This window comes from Rhinocladiella mackenziei (assembly GCF_000835555.1).
Source record: "Rhinocladiella mackenziei CBS 650.93 unplaced genomic scaffold supercont1.6, whole genome shotgun sequence".
Classification (NCBI taxonomy): domain Eukaryota; kingdom Fungi; phylum Ascomycota; class Eurotiomycetes; order Chaetothyriales; family Herpotrichiellaceae; genus Rhinocladiella; species Rhinocladiella mackenziei.
In genome coordinates, this window is record NW_013550599.1 from 1,711,155 (window position 1) to 1,736,183 (window position 25,029).

Consider the following 25,029-nt stretch of genomic DNA (forward strand, 5'->3'; position numbering starts at 1 on the left):
AAGGCGAACGAACCGGGTTTGCATTTTAGTTAGTTGGCCGGCAAGAAAAGAACACGGGATGGGGCTGATGCATGAGCAGAAAACGAGAATGCCCACTTTGTAGCTGGTCAAGACTCAAAGACCCGAACACATCATGGCACTACTTTACCCCGCCATTGACGTGCTTTTCCTATCGTTCTCCAAGTGTGTCCACATCGCCGACGACCTCTCTCCAAGAATGTGACCTTGGAAGCGAGGTCTTCCGGTGGGCAACCGCACCCTGTTCGGGACGGCACTGGGTTCGAAAGTTTGGGCGACTGATTCTGGTGATACCTGAGACAACCTAATTGCAGCTGGCTCCAGTGAGAAGTGGAAAATAAATGTCCAACCAGGAGGAGAGAAGCAAAGGGCACGGCCGGATGGCTCGAATCAGAAATGCCCCGGCGAGTCGCTGGTATACTTTAGCTCTGGTCCCGAGGGTCGTTGGCTCCGAATGAAACTGCCAATGAAAGGATAACAGTCGAAGTGAGATCCCCCTATCAGCTTTCTCAAAGCCAATGCTTGATAGATATATATATGTATAAAATGAGGGTATCTTCTAGCACGCCGGGATGCGATCTGGGCCTCTCCATTCATCGCTCTCCGAGGGAAAATCTAGCCTGACGGCACATTTGAGAGCCGAGACTTTTGGGGAACGCATCTTTGATGGACCGAGTTGTGGGCGCTCACAAGAAAATAGCTCATTACTGATAATTACCTGAGAGAAAGAGAGGCGTCGACAGCCACATTCAACATCCGCTGTCAAAACAAGGTTGTCACCATTCCATCGGGCCGCCAGGATCCTAAGAATCTTTCCGACGTCAAATCTGTCGTTCACCGCTTCTTCGTATTGGGTGGCCCGCCCCGAGTTAGTCGGCTCTCTTGACGGTTCGGCGTCTGAGATGGCTCATTAGAATGCCATCTGAATGACTGATACAGCTAGCAGAGCCGCTAACACTTTGAACCCTACGTCAGATCCGAGATACGGAGAAGCCGCCGACTCTCCTCCTTCACTTCTGGACCCTCCCTCTCCTTGGGTGCCATTCCCGCTCGATTGTTCTATGCCCGTTCCCGGTGTGATAGAGCTAGCTTGTGAGGACGGGAGCTGGAAACTGACGTCCTGAGATAGGGGGATGCTGGTGTCGATCGTGACCACCTGAGTGGTATTGTCGAAGGTGAAAGTCGACTCATGGCCGGTGATGTCCACTGATGGAGGCGCTGAAGCAACGCTGCAAATGCTCATTCTCTCAATGCTGACGTTCACCGCATAACTGTAGTCGCCGGACATCGAGAAAGACCCATTGTTGTATGTGAAATTGATGAACGTCGTGCTGGGTTGTTCAATCATCAATCCATCGTCAAGATAGAGGGACCCATGGGCCGTGCCATCAATTCCGGGGGCAATCACCAGATGGAAGCCTTTCTTGCGCAGTTCCGTCGTCGTGTTAGCGCTTTGTACTCGCAGGGGAAGAATGCTGCCTCCCCGAACATGCAGAGGAATTGTCGTGAAGTTGACGTCCGAGAGAGTCACCGCAGAGGCATTTCCCCGGACGGGAGACCAACCGTGGTTCCAGTCGTAGAAGATATCATCAGGCAAATAAATATCTACCGTCGTGGTGTTCTCCTTTGTGACCGGGGACACGAGGATGGAATCCCCGTAGAAAAATTGCGCATCAATACCAAACGTCTTGGCATCCTCTGGGTAGAGGTAGAAGATGGGGTTCAAAAGAGGTTTTCCCGTCTGCGTCTGGGTGTAAAAGGCCGTGTAAAGATAGTCTAAGGTACGATATCTGATGTCGATGGCGTAACGCGAGGCTTCAGCCGCGGTAGGCCAGCGATATGCCTCCTGTCCAATACTACCGAGCCTGGGACTTTTGTCAGAAACCTCTCAGACCGGGGGGGGGGGGGGGGAAACGGAGGGGGACACAACTCATTGTGGTTCCGGTAGAAGCTCTGGAAAGCCCCCAGCATCATCCATCTCGCACAGAGGGTTTCAGTCGTGTTGCCCGAAAATCCGCATACGTCTAGATATTCCCGTCAACTTCATCCCCTGAAAGCGGAGGAACCGACCCACCAGAGCCAACCATGGGTACCTGAAAGATGGATGCGAAATTCAACATGTCTGAAATGCTAATTTCGTATTGGGCCCAGTTCGCTACATTGTCACCGGTCCAATGGCCCACGTGGGCGCCTGCACCCAGGAATGTGCTTCGCGTGATGACCAACGGTCGTTCTCCTGGTCGTCGATGGAGAAGTGCTGCGCGGGAAACTGACGACATCATCGTGCCGTACAAATTGTGGGTGTCATATTCGACAAGCCCGTTGTGGTGAACAAGGTTTGTATCCAATGTCTTGTTGGACAGGCTGCCGGCAGCATTACGAATGGTGTATGGAGGGTTAATGAGCTTCCGACCCGAAAGGCCTAGCATGGTGCCGGTGGTCGTGTCTTGTCTTTTGGCGTTTGTTGGTGGCTGAAAGTCGGGTGGGAAGCCCTCGAGAACAATGGCAGGGCCCTCTCTCACCGGTGGTGGCTCGGGGGGAAATCCATTCTCTTCGGCATACCCGCTGGCGTTTGAACACGGGTAATTGCAGAAACTAAGACCGAGTCAGTAGACGAATTCAGACCCTTCTCGAACGTTTTGTACTTGGCAGCTTCGTTCATATCAATCCAAAGGGCCGAGATGTCCACGCCGGTCTCAGGGCTGAAGAACGTGTCGAATTCGCTGTTCCAATAGTCTTGAGTTCCCGGATGAAACCAATCCGGGAAAGCGGTAACTCCAGGCCAGACCACGCCTTCGAAAATCGATCCGTCGGCATTTTTCATGAAGATGTCCTGCTCTCGGCCATGGTTGAAGGCCGAATAGTTTTGATACGCGACTGCGGGATCCACCATCATGATGTAATGCTGTTGGTGGGCATGGAGGTATGCCACGAGCTCCCGCATCTTCGGGAGGGGGAATCTGTCCGGATCCAACGTGAAGACTTTTCGGGCATCCTACACCTCAGTCAGTTCGTTCGGCTCGGGGCCATGGGGGAAAACAGAATTGACCATGTAGTCGATATCGGTCCACATGGTCTGTACCCGTTAGTCAATGTCGTCTTCACCGGAAGAAATCCTCACCTCCAGGGGAATATTGGCTTGGCTGTAATTGTAGACCACTTCCGCCACCTGATACACATCTCGATACCCATATCGGCATTGATGGAAACCAAAAGTCCAATACGCCATCATGGCTGGCTTGCCGACCACTTCCGACACTTGCTGAGAGACTTCAATGGGGGAAGGTCCTGCCACAAAATAGAAATCGAGGACGCCTCCCAACGTGTTGTACTCAAGGTATTGACCATCGGTGTCGTTGATCTTGATATCCATGCCATTCGAATTCAAAAGCAGCACACCATGAGTGCCATTCTCACCTCGGTGATCAATGTATACGGGGTGGTTTCCATACAGATTCGTTCCTTCAGGTATCGCATACGAGTCTCGCGACCAGAGAGTTCTGGTGTAGTTGGAGGTGTTGAGTCTGAAATGATCAGAATGCTCCCCGAGGCCGTACAAGTTGGGGTCATTGGGCAACGCGGTTCTGAGCCTGAGGTATTGCGACTCGAAAATGATGGGTGAGCCGGATGTATTGAAGAGGACCTCTCCGCCCGGACGAGACACGGCGAAACTGAATGGATCCTCGGTGTAGGTAAACTGCAGCTGAGAGTCCGATGCCGAGACCGCATTAGTAGTATTAGGGCGAGGCAGGACGGATTCGGGGACTTGATAGACGGTCCTGTTTTGATCTTGAATAATGACATGGAGCCTCGATGCTGAAGACGAGTTAGTAGAGGCGAATTTATCGATCGCTACCCAGTCCGTATACCGGTCTGATATTCCACTGAGAGAGTCAAGTTGGGCAAATCTGTGCCGTAGACGTTACAAGCAGGACCAGCGAGGTGGAGATTGGCAATTAAGCCATGCTCAGTCGGCTCCACATTGGTAGCCGTATATCCAGGACATGGGTTTTGAGCAGCACCTAGGCCTGAGGCCCACAAGGCGAGAAGGATGGGAATCACAACCATGTTGCAATGATAGATACAACAGGGAACGATATGGCAGGGACCATGTGAAACGGACCACGGCAATCGCGATCGCGACGCTTAAAAACAAATAAAGAAGAACTAGATTCCCATGACTCCCCTCCCGGGAAATGTTCCCCAGAGTAACATTGCTGAGAAGTGGTCCGATCAGATCAACCAGTCGCATAGATTGACGAAGGGAACCCGAAAGTTAAAGCAGCGGATGAAAGCTCGGGCTACCCCACAAAGTAGGAGTCGCGGATGGAGGAGGCATCTGGCCAGAGCATGACAAGAGCCAATGGAGGCGGGATCGTTCCTGACTAGGAGTCCTCCTCATGCTCCGAAAGTTTTCAAAACAGGGAAGAATGAGGAGCAAAGAGGCAAAGGGACGAAGTGACGTTGGAGATATTGCCAAGCGGTGTCATCGAGCTCGCCCGGTGATGTGCCGAAGAGAAGGGCACCAGACCATTGCGTGCATACGCGAGAGAAGATGATGTACATCTACACTGGATGCGGAATTCATAAAAGCCGATGTTTCTGTATTCCCAAGAAGAGCTGATATTGCTGACGACGTGATTGAAGGGGCGCGGACATTGAGAACGACACGACCACGTGACTAGCCGCCCGCCACGTGACTGACTTTATTCGGACATCAACAACTTTGATTCTTCCTTGGTCCGGAGCATCTCTCTGCCCGATAAGATGAGGTTCGGATATCCTCGACCTTTTCTGTCAATCATTGTCCTTCCTGCCATCCGGTCTCACTTCCCTCTAGGCCCTCTTGCCTCCGCAATTCTGCTCAGATGGCCTGAATACCTGGATCTGGAAGGTCGGACGTCCTGTACATCTTTGTACCGCTACCCGTGACGAGGACAAGGTGGGCATTTCCTTACGCGCAACTCCTACCAGAAGCAGTGGCGATTTTGCCATGGAACCTTGTCTTGCGAAATGCGTTGAGCGCGGTCTTATATCAATGGCCGAAAGAACATTTCCGATATGATCATTTCCCTCCCAGGAGTGCCAGTGATTATAGAAACACAACCCCAACTCTCCCTCATCGAGGAGGAACTCGCCAAGATCAAACATGTACGTCTTCCAAACCCTCCTGTTGTTCCTTCTTCCTCTTCTATCGTCCTCCCAAACACTCTCCGTCGACGTGCGCGAAGCAACAATTTCATCGCTCCACACGTCCCTGTACGCAGGACTCACAACCTGCCGAGAAATCGTCAGCGCTTTTCTCGCTCGAATCGAACACTTCAACCCGAGCATCAACGCCATCATCACGCTAAACCCGTATGCCCTGGACATCGCCGACTCCCTTGACGAGTCTCTCTCACGAGGCAACGCGACGGGACCCCTTTTCTGCATCCCCATCCTCCTAAAAGACAACTACGATGCCCTCCCCATGGCCACGACCGGCGGCTGTCTGGCCTTGAACTCGTCCATGCCCACCCACGACAGTGCCACTGTGACGGCCTTTCGTCGCGCCGGAGCCGTCATCCTGGGCAAAACCAACCTCCACGAACTGGCTCTCGAAGGCCTCACAGTCTCCAGCCTAGGCGGCCAAACGCTGAATCCCTATGACTTCTCACGCACGCCTGGCGGAAGTTCCGGCGGGACCGGCGCCGCCATCGCCGCCTCGTTCGCAGTACTCGGCACCGGCACCGACACCGCCAACTCGCTCCGCAGCCCCGCGAGCGCCAACAACCTCTTCAGCTTCCGGCCGACCAGAGGCCTCATATCACGCGCAGGAGTCCTCCCCGTCACGTACACCCAGGACGTGGTCGGCGCCTTCGGCCGCTGTCTAATGGACATCGCAACAGCCTTGACCGTGATGGCATCCGTGGGCTACGACGCCACCGACAACGCGACGTCGGCTATCCCGCCCTCTGTCATAGGGACAGACTACACGACATTCCTGACTCTAGGCCACGCGTCGAACCTCTCGGGCACACGCATCGGCGTGATCGAGTCCTTCTTCAACCGGACACGCAGCGACGAAACAGACCCCGTCAACCGGGCCATGGACAATGTAATCTCGCTGCTCCGCGCCCAAGGCGCCACGGTCATCAGCATCAACGACCCCATGACCTACAACATCACAGCGATCGGTGCGGAGATCGACGTGCAACGACTCGAATACCGCGAATTACTCACCAACTACTTATCCTCACCAGACCTCCAGGGCCGTCGCCCGCTAAACATGGCCCAGCTCTACATGCCGAACCCGACTGACCCTCAATTCCTCGTCATCCCCACACAGTACTCGTACATCGAAACCTCTCTAGTCTCCTCGACCAGCAACATCAGCTACTTCGCCAGACAATCGCAAATCGCCAATCTGACGCGCGCCGTCCACACGACGCTCCTCTCCAACGACCTCACCTGCCTCATCTACCCGGAACAAAAGAACCTCGTAGTGCCCGTGGGCTCGCCGTCGCAGACCGGCCGCAACGGGCCCCTCGCGGCACTAACAGGCGACCCTGTTGTCACGATTCCGGTTGGCTTCTCGCCCGCGACGGCAAGTGCACCGATCGGCATCCCCATCGGCATGGAGATTTACGGGTTGCCCTGGACCGAAGGGAACCTCCTGGGCGTGGCCAAGGCGATTGACGATAGAATGCACATGCGCAAGATGCCCGTGACGGGTAGACTGAATGACATTGTCGAAGTGAGCAGAGCGATGACTCAAGTTCCGAGCATCACGCCGCTGAATAACATCCCCTCATCCTATCCGTTGGGCGTGTATTGAACTTTGATCGATTGGCATTTGGGGGGTCGTCCCAGCGAAGCATCACCGTAATTCATGTAACCCATAATACAATCTACGATCACGATTAGCATAGCATAGAACCATGTAATTTGAATACCTCGATCGAAGACCCCAACTCGATGGCAACACATTCGTTTCTCTCACTAATTATTGATCATTAAATATTCTCTCTCCCTTACATTAACAGCCAGGCAGTGTTCATGACCGCTAGCTAGAGAATATGAGAACGTGATATCTGCCAAAGGGGAGGGGGGATGTGTGCATCTAAGAGGTTCACGAAAACCAACAATCTGCACAGATTCATGGTCGTGGTTGCTAGATGTCATGTTATTTAGCCATGGATTCCAATGTTCCCTCATTAGTGTAAGTTATCCCTTTCAGCGGGAGTAATAATTTGATCATGTTTCGTCATAGACATGACATCGGTGCTCAAGCGGTAAATGACAGTCAAAATGAAGCCCAAAGAGGAGTATAGAAGACATCGTCTCAGTCGCCCACGTGAATCCATGTCTACGTCGTTGCTGTCGTAGGAGCAGGCGTTTCATCCGCAATCACAGCAGTGACATTCTTGCCTTGGTTCTGATTCTTAAATTCTTCCTCCAACAAGTTCTGCTTCTTGACATACTCCATCACAATCTCCTCCTCCGTCTTCTGTTTCGTCAAGTTCTCCTGGCGTGCCTTTTCATCTTGCTCGGACGCAGTAATTGCACGTCTCAGCTCCTCATCTTCCGCCAAATCAGATGGTTCTGTAGCCACAGGCCCGTTTCCATTCCTTATCGGACCTGCTTCATAGTCCGTCCGTTCTCTGTTCTTTTGTTCATTCTCAGTGTGCAGCCTCTTGCTCTCCTCTATCGCACGTTTGAAGTTCTCGTCATCATCGGTATCGATTCCAGAATCACTATCATCCTTCCAATGATCTTGCATTGGGGTTTCAATTCCTCCCCGGGCGGCTTGGGAGGCCCTGTATTCTTCGAGACTTTGTGTCAAAACCCTTTCGAGCTCATGATCATGTTCGGACAGCTCCTCTGCCGTAGATATCACGCCGCTCTCTTGTGCACGTTCTGCATATTCTGCTCGTGCTTTTTTGAATTCTTCTATGCTGGCTTTGATGGCTGACTCGTACGCTTCGTCTTCATGCTTGTTCGCACTCGGGCTTTGTAACTCCAGCAGACTGGCTCGCAATGCTCGCTCAATCATAGCATCCTGTTCGGGGTTGCCTGTACTGGTCGCGCTAACTGACACCCGGATGGCGTGCTCATGATCACTCAATACGGCGTCTTCCCCGGAGTTAGTCTTACCAAAGTTGAGAGAAGGGCTTAGATTCGAGAACGAACCGCTGTGCTTGAAGCGATGGCTTGTATCGTGATCAAACGGACAGAATTTTCCTTGGCCCTTCACCTGGCCGCTGCTCTTCTGTTTCTTTTCTTTTCTGACCTGGTCATTTCCATCAGGTTTTCCACCTTTCCGAATCTCCAGTTTGCTGTCTTTCCAAGCATTGACGATTCTTGCTCTTTCTTCTGGAGTGCTGTTCTTCCAGTCTTCGAAGCCTTGTGCCGTTCGAGCTGCAATGATGTAGTTCTGCACCGAGCGACCAAAGTGTTTGGCAACTTCTGCATAAATGCCTTTCGCGGTATACCCTGGAAGTCCCCAAATACCGGCGGCTGGCTTCAAAACCAGGCCTCCTAGACCTTTGGCTGCTCCCTTGATGAAACCGGCAGCACCTTCTTTCTTGGCTCCGGCGATCGGCTGAGTGGCGAGTCCGGTAATGCCGTCATAGAATCCATATCCGAATTCTTTGCCCGCTGTCTTCAACCCAGAATGAAGGTCCACAATCTTATCATTTCGACGTACGGTGTCATCACCATACAATTTCGGTGCATTGTGGAACCCTTTGGCCATAGACAATGTGAAGTCCATCGGTGATTTGATCCCAGCGGAAACAATCCTTCCCACAGCCTTTGCACCGGATATTGCAGTTTCCAATGACACTTGGCCGACTTCTTCACCAGGACAGGGCGTACGATCATCGTTCGGCTTGGGTGAACCAGACCGAGATCTATGGCGTGACCAGCGACGATGGTGATGATGAGATTTCGCGGTCCCATCAGGCGACATGACAGTCGACATAGCTGAGGGCATGGTCTCAGCACGTAATATTTCGCGAACCTCTGCGGAGAGGGTGGACGGTGCTGCGTCAGGGGCGGTCGCCATCGCAGTTAGATCCCGGGTTGATGGGTGATCAGAACTGACAACCGGAGTGGAAGTTCCGCTGGCCGATTTTCTTTTCTCATGAATCTCTTTGAGCTCCCCAGAGGCCGTCTTCAACGACTTCAGAATTTCCACCGGAAAGTCTGCAATTCCCATACCGAGGTTTCCAATCGTTCCAATCAGTGCCGCCGCACCACCCGAGATCGGCTCCCAAGGCCCATCCTCGGTTTCATACTCTCGAGGTCGGTAAAGCTTCAAGTCAGAAAAGTCGAGAAGACCCTCACTTCCGAGGACGGTGGCTGCAAGCGATGATAAACGAATATCAGTCCGTCTCACACGCCAGACAGCTACGCGCTCCGGAGCCAACGAGCATCGCAGATCTGACGCGCGCAACTGCGTGTGGAAGGACTCGGCACCACTCTCACAACCACTTTCGGCCTTGATCTTCATGCTCAGCTCCTTGGCCCGCTCAAGTGATTCTGGCTTCAACGCTTCCATGATTTGTGCCGCCAGTTTGTCTGCCGTCAAATTCTTGAAGGCGATTGGCACCGGCCCAGCTCCTGCTCTGGCTGTCATAGATCCCCAGAACGGTTGATCACCAAAGAATGGGACGACAACCGTCGGTCGACCAGCCAATATACCTGCAGCGGTCGTCCCAGCGCCACCGTGGTGTACAACACAAGAGACATGTTTGAAAAGCCAATCATGAGGACAGTTGCCCAGCATATAGACGCCTTGGGGAATGCCCAACTCGTCGGCACCCAGTCCGCCCCAGCCCTTGGAGACTAGCGCTCGCTGACCCGTTTTCTGGACAGCCTCAAAGATCATTTTGGTCATCGCGTTGGGGTCGTCGACCACGATAGAGCCGAACCCGATGTAAACGGGTGGTGGACCAGCGTCCAAAAAGTCGACCAGCTCCCGTGGGGGGTGGTAATTCGTGGACAGATTGAGGAAGTAGAAGCCGGATATGTCAATGAAACTGCCCCAATCCGCCGGTTTGGGGATCAAAGCCGGTGACCAGCAATAAGTCCAGGGGATGCGCAACCGACTTACCATCCCAGGAGCCCACATGATACTGATGGGCTCCAAGCCTAGACTTCTTTCACGGAACCGATTGATAACATCGCCCAGGCCTTGCCAGGTCAACATATCCACCAAGGCATACGTCACGAAATTCGCCATGTTGGCATCAGTGTTGGAGGAAATGATATTGGCAAGAGGATGAGGGAAAGACTGCGTTGGAGACCAAGGCATGGTGAACATCAGATGGAGGGGGATGCCTAATTTCTCTGCAATATGAACATGCGCAAAACTCGGCGGATTGGCGATGATGGCATCCGCAATAAATGGCTTGAGTGTGGGGTCCACGCCGAAAAACGCAGCACTGTCAAAGCTGCGAGCGTCCATATTGTCGTCTGAAACCTGCATGCCAGTGCCATCTCCGGCCTCAATACAAGACCTCCAGCAACCTGTAATGATCTCATAGATACCCTTTCTTCGCTTTCCCACGTCGCCGTTTTTGAGCGAATCAATACCAGGCATGAGGCCGGGATTTTTGACCATGAAAGCCATGAGCTCGGCGGGATCACCGCCGATGCTGAAAAATTCCAAGCCGTTTTCAGTGACAAATTGCTTGAAAGTGGGATGAGTGGCTATCCTCACACGATGCTTGTATTTGTTCTTCAATATTTGACCCAGGGCCACGAAAGGCTGGACGTCTCCTCGGCTGCCCACAATCTGAATCACAATGTTCATAGGAGGGGGAGGGAGGCCGTCCGTTTCTCCTAAGCCCTCTGGAATATGTGGCTGCGCGCTCTTCTGCCTCTGGACTTCCAATTGGTGTTTTAGAGCCGGAAGAAGTATATTCGTGAGCTTTTTGCCGTGTTGGTTGATCTTGATGTTGACTCTGCCATCACTGGAGATTCGAGCACCCGTGTCCAGGCCATTCTGGGTAATATCCAAATGGCCATAGTCTGAACCGTTATAAGCGGGTGGCGGCACTTGCTCTAGGTGAGGTGAAACGCCCCTATGATGCCGTATGTGGTGTTCTGGAGACCCTTGGAATCCTGGGACATCGACCCCTTTTGAACCTCTGTCCTCCTCCTCTTGGGCAGCTGCCGCCGCTGCCTCGGCTTCATGGAGAATCACCTCGGGGATGACCCCTGGCTGTGGACGTCGGTCGGTGTGAGGATCTGTATTAGACATGTTGGACTGTGACTGTCAAGACATCAAGAATACGATGGCCACTCGGCCGAGGGATGGGCAGGAGTCGAAGCGGACAAGGCCAAGAGAGTGATAGAGAGGATACTGGGAGAATATGTGAAGACGAGAGAGAGGGAGCGGAGGACACCACGGCGCGGTCCACGTCACGGCAAGGGTGAGAGTTTAGGAGGGAAGATCACAAGAAAGCAGAGAAGGGAAAATCTAAAGGAGATTAGAGCGGTGCATGGTAAACGGTGAAACTATTTTGATAACTCTATGAGTACGTATCTGCTCAATGACTGGTAATATGAGAAACTATTTCGTTTGAGTGGAAAGACTTTTTAGGCTTAAAGAGGTAACGAAGCCCTTTGCTGGTTTGGGCCAAGTGCCTCGCTGTCCCTCCACTCGACCCCCTTCATTTATCTCCATTCAGCTGCACGTTCTGGGGCAACTCGCTGAATCAGCAGTCTACCGTCAGCAGCTTTGGCATCACCTGGGAAAGCTGCCGCCAGTTCAAGGCTGAGGTAATCCCATTTCCCATCTTTCTCATCGACGTTGTTTCCAACTTCGAGCGACGCCTTCCATCGTCTCAAACGTGATTTCGCCTTCGCCTGCGGCCTTCATCCGCGACACCAACTTGGAGATGAAGCGATCGATCATGCCTACGATATGGGCTCTCCCTGCGCTCTCTGGATGCCAGATCATCCTAAAATACCCACGGGGTCAGTTCTCGTGATCTGATCTGCCGCTTACCATCGCCGAGACGAGTGGTCCAGGATTGACTCACGGATACACCGAACCATAACCTTTTCCAGGCTCTTCATCCAACCAGCTCTCATTTTCCCACAGCCAATCGAACCGGTCCCACCACATCTTCTCTACAAGATCTACGCCCACATAACCTTGCGTATTGACGGAGTAGGGATAGAAACCGAGCTGACGGGATCAGCAAATACTCATCGATCCTCACCATCCCGAGAAAAACTTACCGGTGTCATATCTTCAGTATACCAGCTTCCAGGAATTTCCACCAAAGCCTTGTCTGCTTCGGTGGAGCCTGCCTCTGGTTGTTTGGGGATCGGTGTTGGGATCATCCAGCTGCTGGCATCCTTCTTGTAATCCGGGACATGAGGGGGATCTCCAGGGAAGGGGTTAGGCAAAAAGTAAGGCAAGGAGTCGTGTGCATTCATGCTGCTGTCGTAGAGGAATTGGTGACCCTGAAGCAATTGAACCGTCGTTTCGCGAATTTGATAGAGAGGGGCTCGGTACCCTACTGGCCTTTTGCCACCTCGCAACTTGGTCACCAGGTCGATGCACTTCTCCAGAACATCCTTTTCTTGCTTGACCGTCATGGCATACGCTCCTTCATGGCTATAGCCGTGCAGCCCAATCTCCGCTCCACTCTGAACGATCTGCTGTGCTTGCACCGGAAATGTTTCCAAACTGTGGCCCGGAACAAACCATGTGAGCTTGTCAGCAATCCCGTGCTGGTGGAACAAACGCAGGAGCCGGCCCACACCGACATTGGCGCTGAAAATTCCCGCAGAATAGTCTGAGAGGGTATTAGATGGATCATGACCCGTTCCCAAGTATCCTGAAATCGCGTCAAAGTCCACAGATAGGCAGATGCGTAACCGTCTTTTTCTTTGGGGAGGGCTCAGTGAAGCGGGGATGGTGGCACTTCGCAAGGCCGTTTCAGTCCCGCCGGTTTTCGACAGGATCCGTTCTTCCCGCCAAATGACTCGGCCTTCCATCCCGCCGTCGACAGAAATACATTCGCCAGAGATATGACCAGCGGCACGATGACTCGCCAAAAAAGCCATGGCCCTGGCAACATCTTCTGGCTGGGCAATCTTCTTCAAGGCCACCGTGGCCTGGCATTCCGCCCACATCTCTTTCGGATCATCCAGTCGATCACCGATCAGAGCGGTGTTGACCCATCCCGGTGCCACCGCGTTGATTCGAGCGCGGGCATTCAGTCGGACGATTTCGTTCTTGACGGTTCGGACCAGGCCATATTGAAGGCCGGCTTTGCCAGAAGCGTACCTACTCACTGTTAGCGTTGCATCGATCCCCGTCATCCACGGCCGAGAGACCAACTCTGCATGGCCCTCTTGACCGAATTTGCCCGTTTCCGAACCTGTAATGACAATGGCAACATTCTCCAGCTCGCTGCCTCGGGCTTCCTGCGCTTTCTTCACCGATAGTAAGAAGTGTTTGACGGTCAAAAAGGTGCCTTTGACATTATTCCCGTTCACCTGGGCTATGTGAGCAAAAGACTCAAACAGGCTCGGCGTTGGAGTTTTCCCACACCTTATCCCAGAGATTTGATCCAATCTCCCATATTGGAGGGTGGGCACTTTCATCGGTAATTCCTGCATTAGCAACCAGTACATTCAACGGCCCGAATTTGGCCGTCGCGGACCGAAATACTTCAGCGACAGAATCTTCAGAGGTCAAGTCGCCCTGAGTAGTGAAGATCCTGGATGCTTGATCGGCGGTCGAACATAGCTGTGCAACATCAATGGTTCTTCTGTCAAAAGCTGTCACCCGACAACCTAGGGCTGAAGAGACCGTCAGAGAAAATCGATTTGGGAGTAAGCATCCAAAATCGTCAAAATGCAGCCATACCGAGAAACTCCTTGACGGCAGCACGGCCAATGCCCCCCGCAGCTCCCGTGATGAAGACATGAAGGCCTTCCAGCCCAAGAAATGACTGTGACTGCCCTGACATGATAGCCGCGAGGAGATCGGGTCAGCAAAAATCTGCAACTCCTCGGGGCTCTCTCCTCACTTTCTTTTGAGCCTTCGCCTTTGCCTTGCAAGGTAAATTTGACTTTTCTTCATGCTCCCCGTGGATTTCTGCCAAGAATGTTGGCAATCGCTAGGCCACATTCAGTGCAGACCACGTGACTCCATAAACGGCTCGCTCCGATCGGTGGGGAAATTCATACAATTCTATATGCATCTAACCCCCCTTACGAGGGCAACACCGCACTTACCTCTACTCCACGACGACGACGAGGCCTTTGGCATCGGCAAAAGTCTCTATCGACTGAACCTGACCGGGATTCAACATGCTCAAGGTAAGGTGATGTCTCTACCCTTGAAAACTGGAGGGCACACCAAGGGGTGCTCAGAGACGACTCTACATAAACACGCACAGCGGGGTGGTGGCTATAGCGGCCCACAGAGCACTCAGTGTGATCCATTCGACGACATAGTCAATCATAAAGTCCAGCGGAATCCGAATCCATCATTCGCATTCAAAGTTCTCACCTCAGCCTTCGGCGATACTACGGTCGTCCTGTACCCTCGATATCTCTCTCACCATATGATAGGGTATCTCCCTGTTCTTATCTCTGAATCGCGGGAGCTCGAAATTGATATCCGCGGTTACCATCGGTAACGCCTCTGCCCTACCGCCTCCCCCATAACTCCAGCCGTGGACTTTATCTTTCGTCTTCAACCCACTGTCGAAACCCAAGACTCCAGCTGAGGATTCTTGCTAGACCACCCTTCAGGACTTCAATTCTTTCTTTCTCCGCTGCGCGAGTTTAGAGAACCACCAGGACCATGGCTACGAGTGTGGGAAAGTATGAATGGTTGGTTGTCGTGCCAGATAAACCGGGCAGTTTGGGGCAGAGGATGAAGATTAGGAAGTACGTTTTCTCTTCTTAGGGTTGGGGGGTTGGGCAGGAGCAGTTTGCGGGGAAGGCGAAGAGAATGTCACTGAATCGGGAAGTAACACAGTGATCATTTGAAGGGGATTAATCCGATGATTCACAGTGGGAAGTTGACTATCGGAGGTGAGTTTATTCTTTTGTTCTTTGGTCCTTAGTGGAAGTACTCGGTGTTCTGGATCAATGGGTTTCACCTTTCTGTAAATGCGGTTCCTTCGCTATGGGCCTTCTCATTTACAACTATCAGCTGGATGTTGTTTTGCTTCCGCCCTGTTCCTATCAAGCTCTGACTGGCACGGCGGACTCCAGGCGCCTTCCTTGATGAACAGCCCGTCGACGGCGAAATCCCCAAGATGGCCGGCAGCGCCCTGATTGTGTACGCCGACAGCCGCGAAGAAGTCGTCTCCATCCTCGAGAACGACGCTTACGGCCATGGTGGAGTGTGGGATGTGGCGAACGCGGACATCAAGCCTGTAAGTCACGTAACCTTGGGAGTGTGCGATATGTGGATTGGGAGGTTGACGGGTGAAGACAGTTCCGGACGGCGGTCAGGATCCCGATGCCATAGAGCCAAGCGACGAGATCGGATCGCGCGCTGGGATGAGACGATGGAAGGGGAGGGAATGAATTTGGTGCGGGTTGGAGGAAAGGATGATATGGAATGGAATATGAGATATGAAAACCTGCACATGGTGCTTCAACGATGTCTTCTAGATCTTGCCATGCCATTTCATTTGGGTATCCATATCCCCTTGGAGTGGAATGGAGCAAGCTAATCCCTCGACTGTAGTTGTTAAATCAGTGGTATCCTGGAATATCACAGGGAGATATTCAATGACGGCTGTTGTGCCCGCCGTCAACGGCCCCGCTCTGAAGATGGGCACAGTTGTTCAGGAAGGGGTTTCCGTGTGTTCCAATGTGCTGATCTTGGACCATCTGCACAATCTCGGCATGTCGTTGAAAGGGTTTGAGGCCCCTGGGCTGGTGGTTGGTTAACCCGGGTTAGGCCAATACTTGACACGGACACCCGGCATTACTATTTGTTAGATAGGTCCTACTTACAACGAGCTCTCGTAGTGGTGATGACTTTTGCAGGTCATCGCCACAAATGAATACCTCTCCTGGGGTGTTCCGCCCTCAGCACCCATCGTTGCTAATAGAGAGGGAAATCTAATTGGAACTTGCCCCGGTTTTACATGCTGGGAACCTAAGCCCATACGCCAAAACCCATACAGACTCAAAAGTGACGGAGGTGAATGCGATCTCATCCCCGCATTACCAGGGCAGTGGCAACCCCACCAAGAGACCAGCCAAGAACCACGATGTGGTTTTCCCCGGACCTTTTTCCTTGCGATGCACCAACGATGAACGAGGTATCTCAGGGTGGGGGGGAAACGATGTCGCATGCTCAATATTTGTCATGCTCTGGTAGGCTAGCCCCCTTTTACCAACCGTAACTAACCGTCAACAAATGAAAACCTTTCCGGACTTGAGACTATGAGGGGTGTGAGAGTGCGGCCGAACCGATACCGAACTCGGTCCGGACTTAGCATTGCTGGTGGATTCGTTTACATCGACACCGGGCCATGGCACTTAGTTACTGATGGAGTCGCCCCACCACTCAGATAGAGTCAATACACTGCATACAGACCCTCGGAGTCAAACCAACATCATGGCCAGGGTGCTACATAACCTCAGCATTATCGAACAAGGAGAGAGTCCGGCCCTTCAAGCGCGGGTTGGTGCAGCAGGGTTGAGTCCAGAACAATATCTCTTTGGCCGTCCGACCAAAATTCTCGCTCTTCCCATTCTGTTGCTGCACTGGGATCTACCCCAGCAGAGCGACAGATCACCACGGGGCAGACGCGATTCCCTTCATTTGTATAGTCTCTCCTGTTCAGGAGTCGCTCGATGTGGTCAACTTCGTCTTTATTCCAAACCGACGAGCTTAGGAATAGTCTCGCCCGACTACATCGACGTGCTCTGTACTGGCGTTCTCTTTGGTATACCCCTGATCTTAATCCTGCTCCTTAGAAAGCCCCGTGACTCGTGACGCCCGTGTGGAGCAATCCATCACATCTGTAGGCACGGAAGCAAACATATTTTGCATCGAATTTGGCATGACATGGTTTGCGTCCTCCTCACTTCTTACGTCTGAATACGCCTCAAGTCCTTCGAATGCTGATACACCCGGCCTCTGCGAGAGTCCAAACATTTCGGATTCGAGGAATAAGTTCTCCTCGCTCCAAGTCGGGATCAAGGAATATGAGGGCAATGAGAAAGATTCCTCTTCACGAAGCAACTGAGACCTCCCCAAACGCTCGTCCGTGTGGAGCGACATATTCGTTGGAACATCCTCTCTTAGTTTGGTCGTTTCGACCGGCTCCAACAGATCAACCGCATCTGGTGGGCCGTGATCCTGAGGGCCAATGATCCAGCTCGGGAGGTCGTCGTCACGCGGATACTGGCCTTTGGCCAAGGAATAGTCCAGTGAAAATGATAATCGGAAGTAGATCTGCGGGTGTCGATCGAGAACGTCCACCCAACTTTTGGGATGACTGAACGGTGGGGTGAAATCCCGTACGTTTATTGCTGACGAGGCGCGATCCGTCGGAGAGTCGGTCGACTGAGAAGGAATCTCGGCTTGACGGAGGAGCTTCTTGAATATGGTCGAAATGGCGTTTACGAAGTCGAAGCGAAAGCCGTACTGCCTCATTACTTCTACATAGAAGCACAGTCGTTGCTTGCGTTTCACGACTTGGGACTCCGTGGACGAAAGCTTGACGTCGAGAGAGAGTAAAACGTGCGGCAGTGCTGTGTAGGCGATCCTGGAGATCTTTATCAGCCTCAAGGGTCGTCAAAATCCGCCCGGCTGCGGGATCGAGAAGGGGCAACAGTAAAACAGATCCTTACGCGCTTATCGGGAGGTGACCCGCTAATCCGTGAGTGACGACACCCATCACTTTCCTCGTGACGGTCCTGATACTCTGTTCCAGCTCTGTTTTGATGGCCTTCTGTTCCCATACGAAGTCCTTCACGATGGCACGATATTCGTTCAATAGAGACATCGCATAGTTACACAGCGCGATTTTGGTGGTACTAAGTCCGAAAAGTTTAGCCCTTCGTCCGCGCTTTCAAGTGGTCGTGATGCTCACAAGTAATATATATAGGTCAAATCCGCATAAAGTGTCACCGAACGGTGTGGGGTGGTCATATTGTGCGTGCCCGATGCCAGCGGTGCTTTTGCCATCTCGGCCCACCTGGTTAATTCCTGTTTGCATTGCTTGATATGACTGTGCGCCTGGAGGAAGTCATGTTTGAGCGGTTTGACGGGGATGGAGACACCGTTCAGTGGATATATCCTCATGACTGTCGACGTCATTGCCACCGCCAGCTTGCACTGAATATTGAAGATTTGGACGAGAGACCGTTTGGTCTCCAAGTTGTAGGCTTGCGATTGCTCCATCTCACCAGCAAAGTCCTGCTCGGTCACCACGTCTTGGCTGAAGTCGAAATGGTCGGGCGTGATCTGAATACTTCGCCGTGTCCCAACCGCGAGTATGCGATCCCGGAGGACGCAACTCCACCACAGCCTTTTCTTCTGCCTCCGCTGATGGTCGCTCAGGCCCGCGAGGCGGTAATAATGGTGTGCATTGTCGGCCTGAGCATATTGAACGGCTGTCGACAACCATGATGTGTTGGCGTGCGCGTCGAGCGGCGTGCAGTGAAGTGACAACAAAAGTGATGCTTGGGAGATGGCGGTAAAATTCAACTCGGTTCGAAAATCATACAGGAGCTGACAGGGAATTAGTGAAAGTCGAGGGTGGAGATATTGATGCGCCAGATAGACAGACTCTTGCTCGTTGGTGAAGAATTTCCCTTGCCGCGTAGAAACTCTCAAACCCGCAGGATTTCATAACCGTCAAGGGGACAAACTCGTCATGGTCAGTATCCTCAGTTGAATGGCCGGCTGGGACATACTGTGGATGCGGCAAACAGCATTGCCTGGAAAAGAAGCAGCGACATGGTAGGAGGCCGAGGTGAATCATCCCGCTTATGGGCGTACATGTGCCAAAAATCCCCCTCATGTAGTATCGGCAAACAAGGGTGAACATGAAGAAAGTATTGCCGCACGAACTCGTCCAGATAAGACCCACTTGGAACATGTAAGCATCCCTTCATTTCCAAATATCTCACGTCCTCGGGCGGGAGTCGGGTTAATTCTTTCATCTCGAGAAATCGATAATAGGAGAAGATCACGCTTGTATTGAAAGTCAGATCTTTCGAAAAGGGCTGAAAGATGCCCGACGAAGGCTGTAATGGAAAGGACATCGAGGGAAAGGCGTCGGTGCCGGCTTCTCATCTCCTCATTAGCGTGACCACGGCAAATGCCGGGTTCTCGACGAACCATGACTCTGGTGATCGAAAAGTTCATAGGAACCATCCATGAAGAAACATGCTGAGGGCGATGCGGGAGGGGACAGCGCCTCTTCACCCTCGAAATTAGGTGCTAGAATTGTCGACTCGAGCGCGGGTGGAGAGTTCTCAAGCAACAGGGTAGTGGACGATGGTTGCGTCGGTTTCGTGATAGCCTTTTTGGGACGCCTGAGAAGATGAGAATCATGTTAGAACGCGCCTCCCAGTGACCAAGCCGGGTTGCCGCCGCCTAGCATTCGGAGTGAAGATTTCCAATGTATCACGCACCGAGCAGGCAAGTTCCTGGCTGAGCAAACCTGACCGTCCAGTCGACAGTTGGTGCAAGGAGTCCCTATGGCGGAGACGTCACATCTCACTTTACGTGTATGACATAGGTGACAAGCGATGCGAGATCTCTTCCTGGAACGCTGATTGTTGGGTTCTACGACGACCGTTGTGACGGAGGGATCACCAAAGGTCTGAGAAGTTGGAACGAACTGCACATTCTCCATTCTGATGAGGGATGCAGTGGGAATTGCCAAAGAAAGTTCGCACCATCGCGTGTGTCATTATTGCGAAGAGACTCTTTATGAAATTGGAAGGAAGGTATTCCACTCTCCGGAGAAGAGCGGGGGAGCTGCGGCGTCTGGGGAGGGGGTTTTGGGTTTCTGGCTCTGGATCTCTTCCCACCAAAGGTCTTAACTCAAGGTGGCCGTACGCATTCCGAACCAGCAATTCGTCATGTGTAGGAAAATTCTAGTCGATCCTAAGAGCTCACACACTGGCAATTAGCTGAAGTCGACAATTTGCGGGGGAAGGAAAGGGTGCCCCACAAGCTCACAGACATCGTGGCAGAAGCTGCAACTGGAGAAGATGAATCTAACCCAAAGGTTGGAGTTCAGGTAGAAACTCCACCAGGGAACCCAGACTTCCCTACTGCTGCAGCCATCCCAGGGGAAGCTGACCGGCCGTAAGTAAGGGAAGGAAAAGTGAGGTAAGGTACGGCGTTGACGGTTCGCGTCGGCATAACGAGAGACAGTACGGTGTTATCATCAGGGGAGGTAGATAACCTTACCTTGGACAGAATGGCCAACCGCAAATCAAAAGCTCAGGTCAGACGAGGACTTGGACATGACAAATACTTGTAGCCTTTCTCTGCCATCACTCGAGACGTTAGCGGATTGCGGGGATTGGCCTGTGCTTTTGCGCGTACTACACCACAATATCAGTTCTACTCAGACAGGGTTCCCCGGATTGTCGTTCACCGGAGCTGGAGCGTTGTTCGGATCTCGGTCTGCAACTCAGTTCGGGGAACTGTAACAATGAGTGCTTGCAGTGTCTTATTGGTGCTAAGACAGTCCCAGCACAACGCTGGTGATACTTTCGGCAGTGACGGTATCCTTTTTCGTGTCATATTTCCCACTGGCTTGTCTCCATTAAATCATAAAATCGGCCGAGCTTTGCGTTGTTTGTGTACGCTTTTCCGTGTTGACAACGCTAGACTATCACCAACATGGCCGTGGCAGCCACCATCGCAGACCACAAATATGTATCCCAGCCTACTATCTATAGTACCGCCCCTGAGACGAAGCCGAAGACATGGTCTTGCACGGAACCAAACCCCGACTTTGTTCCGCCAAAGGATTTTGAACTCCCTTCGACCTTAGCAGAAGTCCCGCTCAATCCAAAGGGGCCCACTGAGATACCCCAGAAGACTGCCAGGGATTATAATACAGAAGATGTAGGGGCGCGTCGATGCTCTTGTCGGCCAGCAGCAGCAGCAAGCTGATTTGTTTCGAAAGTATAAATGGAAGCAATACCTGCCTTACAACACTCTCACAGCAGAACCGCCGTTATCCACATTCGATCACGTAGATCCTGCCTTCCGCGCAGATCCAGAGAAGAAATCTCTCTTCGAAGCCATCAACCGAAAGAAAGACATCACGCCCGTCCTGGGTACTGAAGTCTGGGACACCCAACTCTCTTCCCTCACAGATAAGCAGAAAGATGAACTCGCTCTGTACGTGGCCGAACGCGGGCTTGTCGTATTTCGCGACCAGGATTTCGTGTACAAAGGCCCGGACTTCCTCAAGGAGTATGGAACTCACTTTGGCCGACTCCATGTTCACTGTTTTGGTGTCCATGTCAAGAACCACCCGGAGCTTGTCATTGTCTTTCGAGACAGTGATGATACGATGTATGACAACATGGCGGAAGGCTCCCTGAACAGCACGAAGTGGCACTCGGATATGTCCTATGAGCTGTATGCTGCCCACCCCTTGGTCAGGAAGAGCTTAACTAGTGCGTAAATAACTGACATCATGTCGAGAAACCCTCCTGGAACCACCTTCTTGTGTCAACTAACCACTCCCGAAGCCGGTGGCGACACCCTCTATCTCAGCGCCATGGAAGCATATAATCGCCTCTCCCCGCCAATGCAGAAGTTCCTGGAGAGTCTGTCCGCCGTCCATGACGGGAAAAGCCAGTCACAGTTCTTCAAGAAATCGAACCTTCACCGCCGCGAGCCTATCGATGGTGTTCACCCATTGGTACGGACGCATCCTGTGACGGGTCGGAAAGCACTCTATTGCAGTCCCGGGTACACGAAGAAAATTGTCGGCTTAAAGAAGGAAGAAAGTGACAACATCTTGCAATTCCTGTATGACCATCTTCAGAAGGGTCAAGACTTCCATGCTCGTGTCCGGTGGGAGCAGGACACGGTCGTGGTCTATGATAATCGGATGGTGTTGCATTCGGTAGTTCTGGAGTCAGTCTCTCCCTTTCTTGAAGCAGTCCTATTATCTCACACTGACTGCTTGATCTTAGTTACCCTTTGGGTCACGGTAGTCGCCGCCATCTCCTCCGCCTGACTCCCCAAGCGGAACGCCCTGTTTGCAAGTAGCTGGCACATTGGCTCATCTCTTCCTTTGCGGCTGAAGAATTTCATCACTCTGGAGAAACCCTCAGAATATAAGTGTCGCTCGTTAAGTAAATAGTCTAGATGCGGAGCAGCTAAGGTGGTGACTGGGGGGGAAATGCCAGTCTTTCTGACAACCTCGATTAGGATATGTATCCAGGAGATTCACCGTAACAATTTGGAATGAGTCTCTTGAAAACTGAACCGAAATCGTGATGAATGATAGAGCAGCGGTAGGGTCACAACTTTCTCGGAACCTGTCGGCTTCACTAATGGGTAGTTGAGGGGAGCAATTGTGTCTCAACCAAGGTCTCTGTGTCTGGAGCTCGAAGACTGAGACGTGATTGGGATCGGAACTCAATAGGTGGGAAAACATCAAACACTGTCGGAAAGATTTTGAATAAATCGATTTTCTGTAAGCCACGTATGTGATACCTAGAGCAACCCACTCCTGTCCACATTGAACAGTCTCTCCATATCAATCATGACGTCCTCACGACCATATCACATCGTAGATCCCAATAACCTAGGCCCAACTTCCCAATTCACAACATGTACCGCCAAGTCGGGGCGCGATCACCCATCTGACTGAGATCCTCCGCGGTCAGTTGGTCTGGCACTCCACAGCGATCTCTCTTACGATTGATCCGCTGATAGTTCAGTCGAAGTGCCAAGACAGCAATGACCCCTGCTACCACGAAGCCCAATTCCAGTGCGTGGCCAAGGATATATTTTGGTTTGTCTCTGCCACGGTAGAAGTTGGACGCCATTGCTATTTTGACGGTATTAGCAGACTTTGATCTTAGCAATTTCTTGATGTTTTTGATGGACAAGCATACCTCCTGACAAGTTACCCAGGCCGATTTGAATAGCCATTCCGGCTGATCGTTTGTAGCTGCCGGCCAGATTGTTGCTGATCCAGGTTATGTTACCAGGGGCGGCAGTGTAAATACCTGTACAAAGTGTATATTCCGTTCAGCTCAGTTTCTCTTCGGTTCATCCTGCTAACAGCCGGGAAAGAGTATCCCCGAAGAAGATTAAAAAGGAAGGGGGGGGGAGGAAAGGAGAATGGCCAACCACAGATAGCAATAAACACCCCAGCATAGACGACACCAGGAACGCCTCCTTTAGCCGAAGCGACCATAGTTATAATGAAACCTATGCATATGAAGAACTGGAAGAAGAGCAGATAAGGGGATCTCTGCCCGTAACGGTCGGAGGAATAGGCTGCCCCTATACCAATGGCCGCAGCGGTGATGTAAATGGGGATCTTGTCTCACTTGTCAGCAAAGGGTTTCTAGATTAACGACAAGGAGAAGGAAGAGCATACGGTGAGAAGCTGGGCAGTGGCTGACTTGTATCCCAGATCATTGATAATCGTTGGAAGGAAGAGAGCTGTCCCTGTTGGACTTGATCAGCTCAATCAGGAACTGATGGAGGACCAATTCAAGGTTTGGCGTACCATACAGCGGGCAAACGATGCCCCCTTGAGGATTGTAACAGTCAGTGGCAATCCCTCCCAGGAATGACAGAAGGGCATAACTGCAAGAGATTCAGCATACAGAACATGACCACGCCGAGATAGATCTGCCAATCGGAAAAGGCATCTTTGACGTATTTCCACCGAAATTCTTCACTCTGCGCGACCATATGAACAGTACCTTCGGAGATCGGATACTTCAGCCTGTGAATCACCCAGGCTCTTTCTTCCTCGGTCAGGAACGAAGCTGTCTCTGGGAAGTCGTATAGTATGAAGTATGCCGCAATCGCGGCAACTACCGTCGCAAGCCCTTCGAGGATGAAGATCCAGCGCCACCCTTCATAATTTCCTACTCCCTCCATTTTCTTTCGAGTTCTGTTAGCTTGACTCCGTCTGGTTTGTTCAAGACTAGGGAGACGCTTACAGCAATGGCAAAAGCCAGCAACCCTGAGAATGCACCCGCCATGCTTGCAGCGCTAAAGAATAAGGCTTGGCGAAATTGAGCTTCGTGTCGGGTATACCACATCGTGATGTAGTAAGCGAGTCCGGGATAGAGTCCCGCTTCTATCATCAAAAGTCAGGCAGCGGTTCGAGGAAAAGCCAGTGGATTCATCACCCGTGACGCCAAGGAAAAAACGGGCAGTGAGCAGCCCGTGATATCCTTGGACGGTTCCCATGAGAGTCTGTCATTTTGGTCAGGGTCTGCAATGCGTCGAAAAAGGGGGCCTCAAGTAACCCTCACCATCACAGTTCCCCATGCGACCATAATGGAAGGAAGCCAAACCGAGGGCCTGAGGCGTTTAAGCAGCAGGTTGGAGGGTACCTCGAACGCGGCATATGCAAAGAAGAATATGGTCACTGAAAAGCTGTCAGCATCCGCTCTGGTATTCACTTGGGTCATCTGACATGTCCAATTAAATTGAGGGCTAGTCATTCCCAACGAGGCCTCCAGGCCTTCTATTTTTGCATTGCCGATATTTGCTCTGTCCAAAAAGGACAGCAGGTACAGAAGCGCGAGCGTCGGTATAAGCCGCAGGTCCATTTTGCGCAACACCTTCTTCTCATCTATATTGGCAAACTCATGGTATGTTGCTGTATTCTCGGTGTGCTCGAAAGAATCGTCTTCTCCTTTCATCCCAGCATCGCTGGAGTCATGCATCTGCGAGGTAACTGGACTCTCAGAGCGCGCAGTGGGTGTATTCTCCAATAACATGCCTTGACTTACCATGATGATCTGTAGCCAGGGAAAGGAAGACAGTATGGAATG

At 52.0% G+C, this 25,029-nt stretch overlaps 8 protein-coding genes across 8 annotated transcripts; 3 read left to right on the top strand and 5 right to left on the bottom strand.

Moving 5' to 3' along the window:
- Positions 1-928: 928 nt before the first annotated feature.
- Positions 929-4,086, bottom strand: Z518_08419 (uncharacterized protein; the record flags this gene model as incomplete). Its single annotated transcript, XM_013414160.1, has 7 exons — positions 929-1,883; positions 1,949-2,042; positions 2,093-2,613; positions 2,664-3,013; positions 3,068-3,094; positions 3,140-3,834; positions 3,888-4,086. The coding sequence occupies 7 exons, from the start codon at positions 4,084-4,086 to the stop codon at positions 929-931; spliced, it is 2,841 nt and encodes a 946-aa protein (XP_013269614.1).
- A 1,081-nt stretch (positions 4,087-5,167) lies between these two features.
- On the top strand, positions 5,168-6,835 carry Z518_08420 (uncharacterized protein; the record flags this gene model as incomplete). The annotated part of the gene is made up of 1 exon (XM_013414161.1): positions 5,168-6,835. The coding sequence occupies one exon, from the start codon at positions 5,168-5,170 to the stop codon at positions 6,833-6,835; it is 1,668 nt and encodes a 555-aa protein (XP_013269615.1).
- A 531-nt stretch (positions 6,836-7,366) lies between these two features.
- Positions 7,367-11,269, bottom strand: Z518_08421 (uncharacterized protein; the record flags this gene model as incomplete). Its single annotated transcript, XM_013414162.1, has 1 exon — positions 7,367-11,269. One exon carries the CDS (start codon positions 11,267-11,269, stop codon positions 7,367-7,369), a length of 3,903 nt encoding a protein of 1,300 aa, XP_013269616.1.
- A 543-nt stretch (positions 11,270-11,812) lies between these two features.
- Positions 11,813-14,000, bottom strand: Z518_08422 (uncharacterized protein; the record flags this gene model as incomplete). The annotated part of the gene is made up of 6 exons (XM_013414163.1): positions 11,813-11,972; positions 12,054-12,202; positions 12,256-13,312; positions 13,367-13,524; positions 13,580-13,830; positions 13,898-14,000. 6 exons carry the CDS (start codon positions 13,998-14,000, stop codon positions 11,813-11,815), a joined length of 1,878 nt encoding a protein of 625 aa, XP_013269617.1.
- A 1,302-nt stretch (positions 14,001-15,302) lies between these two features.
- On the top strand, positions 15,303-15,576 carry Z518_08423 (uncharacterized protein; the record flags this gene model as incomplete). Its single annotated transcript, XM_013414164.1, has 2 exons — positions 15,303-15,422; positions 15,481-15,576. The coding sequence occupies 2 exons, from the start codon at positions 15,303-15,305 to the stop codon at positions 15,574-15,576; spliced, it is 216 nt and encodes a 71-aa protein (XP_013269618.1).
- Positions 15,577-16,966: 1,390 nt separating this feature from the next.
- Positions 16,967-19,281, bottom strand: Z518_08424 (uncharacterized protein; the record flags this gene model as incomplete). The annotated part of the gene is made up of 5 exons (XM_013414165.1): positions 16,967-17,777; positions 17,863-18,048; positions 18,105-18,745; positions 18,804-18,884; positions 18,931-19,281. 5 exons carry the CDS (start codon positions 19,279-19,281, stop codon positions 16,967-16,969), a joined length of 2,070 nt encoding a protein of 689 aa, XP_013269619.1.
- Positions 19,282-20,878: 1,597 nt separating this feature from the next.
- Z518_08425 (uncharacterized protein) lies at positions 20,879-22,267 on the top strand (the record flags this gene model as incomplete). The annotated part of the gene is made up of 4 exons (XM_013414166.1): positions 20,879-21,106; positions 21,168-21,628; positions 21,695-22,132; positions 22,192-22,267. The coding sequence occupies 4 exons, from the start codon at positions 20,879-20,881 to the stop codon at positions 22,265-22,267; spliced, it is 1,203 nt and encodes a 400-aa protein (XP_013269620.1).
- A 560-nt stretch (positions 22,268-22,827) lies between these two features.
- Z518_08426 (uncharacterized protein) lies at positions 22,828-24,990 on the bottom strand (the record flags this gene model as incomplete). Its single annotated transcript, XM_013414167.1, has 10 exons — positions 22,828-23,054; positions 23,122-23,235; positions 23,360-23,552; positions 23,613-23,683; positions 23,745-23,768; positions 23,845-24,127; positions 24,187-24,326; positions 24,379-24,445; positions 24,505-24,620; positions 24,669-24,990. 10 exons carry the CDS (start codon positions 24,988-24,990, stop codon positions 22,828-22,830), a joined length of 1,557 nt encoding a protein of 518 aa, XP_013269621.1.
- Positions 24,991-25,029: the final 39 nt, after the last annotated feature.